This window comes from Adiantum capillus-veneris, chromosome 2, assembly GCF_014529385.1.
Source record: "Adiantum capillus-veneris isolate H3 chromosome 2, ASM1452938v2, whole genome shotgun sequence".
Lineage (NCBI taxonomy): Eukaryota > Viridiplantae > Streptophyta > Polypodiopsida > Polypodiales > Pteridaceae > Adiantum > Adiantum capillus-veneris.
Genome location: NC_140932.1, coordinates 159,564,759 through 159,575,692, shown reverse-complemented (window position 1 = coordinate 159,575,692; position 10,934 = coordinate 159,564,759). Strand labels below are relative to the sequence as shown.

At 43.7% G+C, this 10,934-nt stretch overlaps 1 protein-coding gene across 1 annotated transcript; it reads left to right on the top strand.

The window, feature by feature from the left end:
- The first annotated feature begins 7,886 nt into the window (after window positions 1-7,886).
- Window positions 7,887-9,985, top strand: LOC147463950 (putative membrane protein At4g09580). Its single transcript, XM_086492036.1, has 4 exons — window positions 7,887-8,456; window positions 8,948-9,218; window positions 9,389-9,559; window positions 9,645-9,985. Exons 1-4 carry the CDS (start codon window positions 8,167-8,169, stop codon window positions 9,783-9,785), a joined length of 873 nt encoding a protein of 290 aa, XP_086348162.1. The 5' UTR covers window positions 7,887-8,166; the 3' UTR covers window positions 9,786-9,985.
- The last annotated feature ends 949 nt before the right edge of the window (window positions 9,986-10,934 follow it).

The following is a 10,934-nucleotide window of genomic DNA, read 5'->3' as shown; positions in this document are numbered from 1 at the left end:
GTTACTAACTCACTACGTGAGAAAGTTATGTATGAATCTCATGCTCCTCCTTATGCGGGGCATAGAGGGATTCCGTCTACCCTAAAAGGGATTGAAACATATTTCTATTGGCCTACCATGAAAGCAAACATACAAGAGTATGTTTCTAAATGTGTGGTATGCCAAAAGACGAAGTTTGATAGAGGGAAGCAACCTGGATTGCTTCAACCTTTGCCAATCCCTAATTCACTATGGGAGAGCATATCCATGGATTTTATCTTTTGATTGCCTAAGTCTATCCATGGGTATACGGTGTTGGGGTATAAAGCCCAATGTGGTCGCCCAGGTAAGTGGGCGGGCCGCCAGGTATGTACACATATTCTTTTGTAAAAACCTAATAAGAACTCACTATGCTCTACACATTACAGTAGAGCGAGTTCACCATATCGTCGTGCTCTTCTTCTCGCACTCTCTCTCGCGTCGCACTTCCGCTCGTACTCCTTCAACTGGTATCAGAGCTTAGATCGAGGCTCTGGGGAGCACTGCAGGAGGCTAGAGTCACCAGCTCAGATTGGAGTGAAATTCGACAGGCAAAGGCACGGCCCCAAATCTTGTGGGAAATCCCGTAGCGCTTGGTGTGCTCAGAATTTCATTCTGAGGTCATCTCGGTCACCGTTCGGCTTCGACAAAGTTCTGCGCAGGACATTTTCAACTACGTGGTCTCAGCGGGTGCAGATCCGACTCTGCAAATTTGGGGTTTTTCGGCCTACGACTGCAGGTGCTGAGGATATCGACACTCCCAGAGTGTTGATTTGTGGCTGTCTACCCATCGAAGGACGGCTCACAGTTCTTGGAGGCGTGTCACATACGACACGGGCGCATCTACACACAGACTGTAGGCGACATTTACTAGTTCATCAGGTAGCTTGTGTTTGTTGCTTGATATTCCAGATTTCATCCTAACATTGCAGGTACTTCCACATGGGATGTATTGTCAGAGATGATGTATGTTTGTTGAGGGTTTGCTGGCTGTGAGTCACGCAGCAAACAACCGCCGCAGCGGTTACAGCATATAGTGGGAAATTTGTGGATGTATGACTTTGTGGGAAGTCTATGTACTGTCAGATTTACTGCAGCCTTTGTTGAGGGTCGAGTGAGGTTTTATTGAGCTGGGGGATTCTCGAATGTTGAGATCCTTTCAGTGATACAGGTCTTGGAGCGATCCCTCGAGCACCCTTAGATAGGCAGCTAGGATGTATTGACTGTGAGTGAGACAGTTGGGATTGCATCTTTGCTTTACTGCCGTTGAGGCATTGTCACAGTCTATGCTTACAGGACAGTGACAGAACAGTGAGAGACAGTACAGGTGCAGGACAGGTTTACCCGCAGCTTACAGTGTCAGAGAGACAGTGTTTTTTTTTTGAGCTGGTTTTTGGTCTGTTTTTGGACTCTGCCGAAATTTATGCAAAATCTGAAGCTTTCTTGGTTCATTTGACAGGTTGATATTGGTTCAGAGGTCAGTTTACAGGGGAAACTCTGCCGAATTTTTCCCAGGAAAGTAAACCACTGTGAAGCGTAGCTATGGCTGGATCACAGGACACTGCTCTTTACAATATCAAGAAGCTGAATGGAACCAATTTCCCATTGTGGAAGAAGCAAATTTGGCACGTGTTGGTACAAAAGAAGCAGATAAAACCTATGAAGCTCAAGGGGATAAAACTAGAAGATATGGACGAAGATGAATGGAGCGAAATGGATGAATTGGCACTTTCTACCATTATGCTGACTTTGGCAGAAAGCGTTTACTTCAATGTAGCAGACGAGATGTCGGCTTATCGAGCATGGTTAAAGCTGAGTGATCTTTATGAGAAGCAGAGTGCAGCTTCACATGTATACTGGCTTAAGAAGCTTGTTGACTTGAAGATGAAAGAAGGGACACCTATGTCCAATCATCTGAATGAATTCAACACAATCTATAGTCAGTTGTCAGCTCAAGGTGTCAAGTTTGATGAACCTGTTAGAGCTATGTTCCTGTTGATCACATTGCCGGAAAGTTGGGACACTTTTCGCATAGCTTTGAGTAATTCTGCACCTCCAGATGGTTTGAACATAGCAGGTGTAGAAGGAAGTCTGCTTACTGAAGAAACCAATAGAAAGACAATGGACAAAGGCAAAGGAACAGCCTTAGTTGTCAGGGGAAGGACCAAATAAAAGTACAAAGGTGGAAAGAGGAATCAGTCTCGTAGCAAGTCCCGCAGTGCTAAAGGCAAGAGTGACATAGAATGCTACCATTGTGGCAAGAAGGGTCACATGAAAAGAGACTGCAGAGAATGGAAAGCAGAAAAAGGCAAAGAGAAAGCTGAAGACCATGGTGAGAAGAACAAGTCCTCAGTGAAGATTCAAGAAATAAATGTGACAAACACTGTTGCAGAGGATGACAGTCTAGTGTCAGGAGACATCTACTTCTTGAAGAATACAATGGAATCAGCTCTTCTTACAGCATCTGATGGAAATGCACTGAGTGACTGGATTATAGACTCAGGGGCATCACTTCATGTGTTTCCAAACAAGGAGTGGTTTACTTCTTATGTGACCACTAAAGATCATGTTCGGCTAGGCAATGGGCAGACATCTGAGATCTTAGGTGTTGGAGATATTCAATTGAAGTTTCAGAATGGCTCTTCTTTCACGCTGAAGAATGTGAGACATGTTCCCGCAATTACAAAGATCTTGATCAGCACAGGTTTACTTGATGATGCTGGCTACGTCACCACTTTTGGACAGAACATGTGGAAGATATCCAAGGGTTCTATGACAGTAGCACATGGAGTAAAGTCTAGAGGACTTTACATGATTTATGTATCAAATGTCTCTAAAAATGTAATCAATGTAACCGAGCAGCCGAACGTTTCTTTGTGGCATAGCCGGTTAGGACATATGTCCAAGAAGCTTAAATGCTTACGCACTGACAATGGTGGAGAGTATGTTTCAAAGGCCTTTCAGGACTTTTGTGAGTCAAAAGGTATAAAACGTGAACTTACTGCTCCTTACAATCCTCCTCAAAATGGTGTTGCTGAGAGGATGAATAGGACCATACAAGAGAAGGTCAGAAGTATGTTGTCTAATGCACAGCTGCCAAATGGGTTTTGGGCTGAAGCCGTATCAACAACTGTTCATCTTGTAAATAGATCTCCTAGCAAGGTTTTGCAGAAGGATTCAGTGCCAGAGATGGTATGGTCAGGCAAAATGCCCTCATACAAGCATCTCAGAGTCTTTGGCTGTGAGGCATATACTCACGTTCCAAAGGAATTTAGGAACAAACTTGAGCCAAAGAGTAGAAAGTGCATCTTTCTAGGCTATGGTAATTCTGGTGAGATGGGGTACAGACTTTGGGATCCCGAATCCAGAAAGGTTGTCCGCAGCAATGATGTTCACTTTAATGAATCCAAATATCATTCTAAACCAGAGAGGGTTGAGGAGATTAGAAGAGTTGTCTTCCAAGAAGATGGACCTGCACGTGCAAGACAAAATGTCAGGGCTCAAGAGGAGCAAGGACAGGATAGAGTGGAACCACAGGTTGTGGCTGAGCCTGAGCCACCTATTGTGCGTAGATCTGGACGTGTCACGCGACCTCCTGATAGGTTTGTTCCATCGATGAACTATGTCATGTTCACTGATTGCAATGAGCCTTCATGTTACAAGGAAGCAGTGCAAATGAAGGACTCCGGGAATTGGCAATTGGCCATGCAGTCAGAGATGACAGCTCTGCATAAAAACAAGACATGGAAGCTAGTTAAATTACCACAGGGCAAAAAGGCTCTACCCTGTAAATGGGTTTACAGGTATAAGATCACCGCTCATGATAGTCAGCCAAAGTACAAAGCAAGGCTTGTTGCCAAGGGCTTTAAGCAAGAACAAGGCATTGACTTTGATGAAGTCTTCTCTCCGGTGGTCAAAATGACTACATTGAGATGCTTTCTTGCATTGGTTGCCATATTAGATTTGGTGTTGCACCAAATGGATGTCAAGACAGCGTTCTTGCATGGTGATTTAGATGTGGAAATCTACATGCAGCAGCCAGAAGGGTTTGTTGAGAAAGGCAAGGAAGATTGGGTATGCCAGCTGTTAAAGAGTCTTTATGGCTTAAAACAATCACCGAGGGCATGGTACCATAAATTCCACAAGTTTATGCTTTCTCAAGGCTACAAACGTAGTGAGTTCGATCACTGTCTATATACAAAGAAGGCTAAGGATGGTAGTTGGTTGATCCTTATTTTGTATGTGGATGACATGTTGATTGCTGGCAAGCACTTGGAAGAAATTTCAGCTTTGAAGTCAAAGATGGCAAAATCGTTTGACATGAAAGACATGGGTGAGGCAAGTCATATACTTGGTATGCGCATTGAGAGAGACAGATCAAAGAAGTTGATTTGGTTATCTCAAACAGAGTATATTGACAAGGTTTTGCAACGTTTCAATATGGAGAAGGGAAAGGCATTGAGTGTTCCATTGCCACCATATGTGAAACTTAGCAAACAAGATTGTCCTGTGTCTGAGGAAGAACAGGCTGAAATGGATAAGATTCCATATGCGTCTGCAATGGGTAGTTTGATGTATGCAATGATTGCCACTCGCCCAGACATTGCATTTGCAGTGGGAGTAGTAAGTCGATACATGTCAAACCCAGGCAAGAAACATTGGGAGGCAGTGAAAGGAATATTGAGATACCTAAAAGCTACAAAGAGTATGCGTATATGCTATGGGAGTCAGGAGCTAAGTGTAAAGGGTTTTACAGACTCAGATTATGCAGGTGACTTAGACAACCGAAGGTCTACGTCAGGGTATGTCTTTACATTGGCTGGTGGAGCAGTATCATGGAGTTCTAGATTACAAGATTGTGTTACTCAGTCTACTACAGAGGCTGAATATGTTGCAGCATCAGAGGCATGCAAAGAATCAATTTGGCTTAATCGACTAGTAACAGATTTGGGAATCAAAGAAGAGATGCCTGTGTTATATTGTGATAGTCAAAGTGCTATACAATTGGCTCGCAATCCAGTTTATCACTCAAAGACAAAGCATGTGGATGTGAAGTATCATTTCATCAAGGAAATGCTCGAGGATAAGCAACTTCAGCTTGTCAAAGTTCACACCACAGAAAATCCTGCTGATCTACTTACAAAAGGACTTCCCTCAGAGAGCTTTGCGCATTTTCGCAAGCAGTTAGGTGTAGGGTAGTACATCACTTCTCTACATCTCTTGTATATTAGCTTGTATAGTAGCTTCTCTCACACTTAAAGTACCACATTGGACTTTAAGTGGGAGGTTGTTGGGGTATAAAGCCCAATGTGGTCGCCCAGGTAAGTGGGCGGGCCGCCAGGTATGTACACATATTCTTTTGTAAAAACCTAATAAGAACTCACTATGCTCTACACATTACAGTAGAGCGAGTTCACCATATCGTCATGCTCTTCTTCTCGCACTCTCTCTCGCGTCGCACTTCCGCTCGTACTCCTTCATACGGGAATATGGACAATAGTAGACAGGTTCAGCAAACAAGCTCATTTTTTACATGTCAAAAAGACTATCAAAGCCCATCAAATGGCAACCCTCTTCATATCAAAAATCTTCAAGTACCATGGCTTGCCAATGTCCATAGTGTCGGATAGAGATCCTAGAATGACCATAATTTCTAGAAGGGTCCCTTTGAGAATTTAGGGACAAGGCCAAACTTCTCTTCAGCCTATCACTTGCAAACGGATGGCCAAAGTGAAATAGCTAACCTAACAATTCTTGATCTACTAAAAGCCTACGTAACAGAAGTAGATCAAAGGTCCCAATGGGAGAAGTACTTACCCTTAGTGGAATATGCCTACAATATCACTCTACATACTTCCACGGGAAAAGCACCTTTCGAGGTAATTGAGGGAAGATCAAAAAGTCCCCTGCTACTTAAGGTACACGGGAAGATCTTTGCTACAGATGAGTATAGCAGAGACCTACAAGAATCTTTCCAAAATATTAAGGATGCTATCTCTATCTCACAACAAAGGAAAAAGGATGTGTTTGCTTAGTGCTTGAAGCTTCCATCTTCATTGCACTAGCTAGTTATCGAAGGAACACAAAGAATTGTATTGTAAAATGTCCCTTGATGGGGGAAACCTATAATACAAAACCTTTTGGAGGGGGGACCGGATCCATGTAAATCCGGTCCTCAATTGTTCTCAATAGCTTAATTTCTCTCTCTTTTGAAGTATTGTTCATGCCTATCTAATGAGGTGTTATGCTTTTTGTTGCTCTCTCCATCCAAGCACTCTTGCTATACTAATTAGGAACCTATTCTAATGAAATGCTCACTATGTTCATGTTATTTTCCACTACACACAAGTTACTAGGCCATTAAATGTTACACGCTCTTGCTCTCTCTCTCTCTCTCTCTCTCTCTCTCTCTCTCTCTCTCTCTCTCTCTCTCTCTCTCTCCTCTCTCTCTCTCTCTCTCACACACACACACACACACACACACACACACACACACGGTATCAGCAACTCGCTTTCCATGGTCTTGAGACCAAACGCTTCTTTTGCATTAGGTTCTCCCTCCCAAGAAGATCAGATCAGCCATCGTTTTTTTGCAGATCTGCAAATGTTTTGCAAAAGCCAAGCATGCGATGGAATATGTAGTTTTCTGTCGCGGAGCACCCCCCTTCACTTGCGTTTTCAGGGAAGGTCTACTTGCATTTTTTCTTCTGCTTGCTAGCATTGGCCTCTACAGACCTTCTCACCGCGAGAACACCCCCCCCCCCCCCCTCTTCCATCTATGTTTTCAGCATGTGCAAGATAGTAACGTTTTTTCAGTCAACAGCCATCAACTCTGCGTTTTTAGAAAGCATCAACTACTCTTGCGTTTTCAAGTTGGGGCATCAATGTTTTTGGTACAAGAGGGGGAGCGCTTCACACCCTCTACGGATCTTGCCTTACCCACCTGGCCTTGCAACCAGTGCATTGTCGTCCTCATTCCTCTTCATCTGCTTCATATTTCAGCCATAACCCACTATTGTTTTTCTTTGTTTTCATCCCTCGGATGCTGTGCACATAGAGATAAACCCTCCCTACACCTCAGCACCAGTCTGGATCATAACAGGAGCGTACGAGCACGTTAAAAATCATTGGACAGTAGCGTTTTCATCACCTCGAATTTGCGTTTTTGGGTGGACAGCAACCTCTTGGCGTATGTTTTTCACAGAGGATGAAGTAACCTCCTGCCAAGACACCATCCGATGGTGGTCCATAGAGTCTCTCAGTGACTGTTGCAATACACGGTATCTTCAACATCAGCTTGATCATCTACGAGCGTACTGTTAAAGTTTAGGCATTTCAAGTGAACTGCCCTGCCCTCTCTTCCCTAAAAAATAAACTACAAATTTAGGGTAAGTGAGGGACCAATAGATTTTTGCCTTATATAGCACATGATGACCCTCTCTGAGTGGAGGAGAGCACCTTGCAATTTCCCCGCTAAATAGAGAGCCGTTGCGCATGATCGACCCAACTCGATAATGTGCTTGTTTGTTCCCTGTGATTATAATTTGCCACCTTGTGTGAATAGGAGCAAATGTTTATGCGCATAGGCTTGGAATGATACTCGAAAAATAGGCTGATTATAGGCACACGTGGGAGAGACTCCCCAAGAAATACGATTGCCTCCAAAGGATAGCGTGCTGATGCAAGCATGGACACATCTGGGTCGTCGGTCGTGAGATCGGACGGTGCATATGACGATGATTGAAAAGGAAGCGTCGTAAAAGGTACTTGGTTGCATCTTTTGGTGCTGCAGAAGGCTGATTCTTTTGGGGGTCTCAAAAAATACACGCCCCCGCTCGCATACACACAGAGACAAACCCCCCCCCCCCCCCCCCCTTCCCCGGCAAACACACACGCGCACACACATACAACCCGGCGTTCAGCACATGCACCAAACTTCGCTTTTCTCTTCCGTTAGAAGCAGGAGGAGATATCCGGCATCATCCTGATTGGTCTCAGAAACCCTATTTCCTCCTCCTCTGCTTCTATCAAGAGTTGCTTCCTTGTCCGACAAGGTTTCGAAGGTTTTGGCAGCAGTAACCAGCATTTGGCTCTTCTAGATTGCAGACTTTCGCTCATGCACGCAGGAGAAACCCATTTCCTTTCCGGATGAAGCTCCAGGTGCAGCCTGTTAAAGCGCAGATGTCCCTATACTCGAACGTGCAGGCATTTTTTAGCACCCCTCTGCTAAGGGTATGTCCCTCTGTGGAGCGCAGAAAGAAGCAGCCGGATCAAGAATTGAGAAACGAGTTTCCCCTCCCACAATGGAAGGTGCTCGCCATCACAGCCATCTTCACATTGTTTTCTGGTGCCCTGCTGATCATCTACTTCACCATGCCAGACATTGACCCTCAGGCTTTGAAGATTCCTAAGAACCTGGCTGATCTCCAAATCATGAAGTAAGGGTTGTATGCTGAGTGTGGTGCTTGGTTGTTCATGTATTTATATGCATTTATGGCTTCATAGAACGTCTTCTTTGAAGTTCATAGTTTACCAAGTTTCAAAGATAATGTGAGGATGGAGATATTGTACACCCAACATGTGCTGATTGCCGATTGATGTTGTTGAAACAATTAATCTGCACAATTTCAAGTTTGTATCATCATGACAAGCCCATATAGTTAATATCAGGAAGTTGTAGTTAGATTGATAAAATACATGCATACTGAAATGGAGTCTTATCTTTGGCAGAAAATGGATGCTTATGCGTTTTCTCCTTATTGAATTTGTTATTATGTGCCCTTGCTACTTCCATGCAATCCGTCATTGGACTAAATCTATGGGATTCAATTGTTTTATGGAATTTCATAAGACTAAATTCGTTCATTTTGAGTTCCGTTTTGCTAGAATCTATCTGTTTACTGACTTCCTTGCATTTCTTGATTTTCAGGGAGCACTTATCTGTATACACTAAGGATTACACCCTGCAAGTCCTCATTGGCTATGTAGCAGTGTATATATTTATGCAAACTTTCATGATTCCAGGAACGATTTTCTTTTCATTACTGGCAGGGGCACTTTTTGGAATCTACAAAGGAATACTTTTGGTTATTTTTTCAGCCACTGCAGGTGCTTCCACCTGTTATTTTCTGTCAAAGATGTTTGGGGCTCCAATTGCTGTATGGCTATGGCCGCAACAAATAGGGTTTTTTCGTGCTGAGGTGAGGCTTATTCTATTCTTCATCAACTTTATCAAGTGTTTCTTTCCTTTGTGCATGCAGATGTTTCTTTAGTTTGCTTGCGAGAATACTTTTCTGTGCATTTATGTGTTTCAGTTTGTGCTTTGTTTTTGCTTGTACTTAACATCTCCCATCTGGTGCATGGCATGCAGGTAGCCAAGCGGAAGGGGAAGCTTCTGAATTACATGCTCTTTTTGCGTGTTACGCCCACCCTGCCTAACACTTTCATCAATTTCGCGTCCCCTATTGTGAACATACCTTATCATATATTTTTCCTAGCAACAGTTTTTGGCCTTGTTCCAGCTTCCTTTTTGTCAGTCCGGGTGAGTAATTATACATTCTTGCGAAGCTTTTCCTGCTTAACCTTGATGGCTTGATTGGTATGTCTAACTATTTTCTTACTTGAAGGCTGGTCTCACACTTGGGCAGCTGGAGTCTTTGGGCGATTTGTATGACACCAAAACTGTAATATCACTCTTCGTCATTGGCCTCCTTTTTATTCTACCAACGGTCTTGAGCAGGCAGCCAGAAAAGAGGGTGCCGTCCTGACCTGCTTGCCAATTGTTTTCATCCAACATTGTATAGAACCCATCAGTGGTTGCTTCATTTACCCGTGTTCTCTCTCTCAAGTAGAGAAAGGCGAAGGTATCCAACCAGTGCCATGATTCACAGGGAAGACCAAAACAGCAAGTAGCATGTGTAAGAACCTTTAATTGTAAATAATTCGATAAATTCAGCAGTTGTAGTCATGAAGGCACGAACTTGTACTTTCTTGCTATTTTGGAGCAAACTCTCTGCTGGCATTTTAAAGAAATATCCCCATGTGCGTGTTTTGTTCGCTCAATGCATGTCAAGATGGTAGTGCACTGTTTTAATGTTGGCCATCTAACATCGATGCATTGTATGAATGGTGTTTCATCGACGAGTCTTTTTTGTTTTCGTGGAGTTGATTTGCATCTATTGTTGGGGCTATGCAAAAGGTTATGGTATTCTTCCATGCATGATAATCTTATGGGTGATAGCATGAAAAGGTGGCGTAAAATGTAGTGTCCTTGACACTTCTTGTGAGGCACTTATGGATGGTGCTTTAACATGTGAGTGCGCGCGTGTGAAAAAACGAGAGAGAGAGAGAGAGAGAGAGAGAGACAAAACACCAGAGATGGGGAGAGGGGGCGATCAACCTCCCACTCCCAGCATAAAAAAGTGAGTAGGGCGCTTGGACACAAGAGTGGCGGCCGCCCAAAGGTGGGTAGTCGGACAATGCAGCCTATATGCATATGCAAAGGGTGGCCAGCCCGGAGGCACACTAGCCGTACATGCATGTCCTAGACCTGTGAAGCAAGAGAGTGGTGTAAATCTAACACCCCCTCAGCATTGGATGTTGAACAAACCGCATGAAGTTGAAGATGTGAGGCAAATGAAGAAAATGTTTGTTGTGATGTCCACTGAAGGATATTCCATGAGTGTAGCAGTAGTCTAGGGTGTCTCAACCGTCGAGAGATATCCATGGTAAAGTGTCATCACGAGTATTGTAACAAATTGTTGTACTCGTCGATAGATGGTGAAGATATTGCGTGAAGATCTTGAACTGAGTGTGAAAACAACTCTGTTGTAAAAGTAGTGCCAATAGACCTACAAGTGTCTTGCCCAATAGCCTAGGAACCATCGTGAGAATGATCGAAAGCTGGTCAATGCATG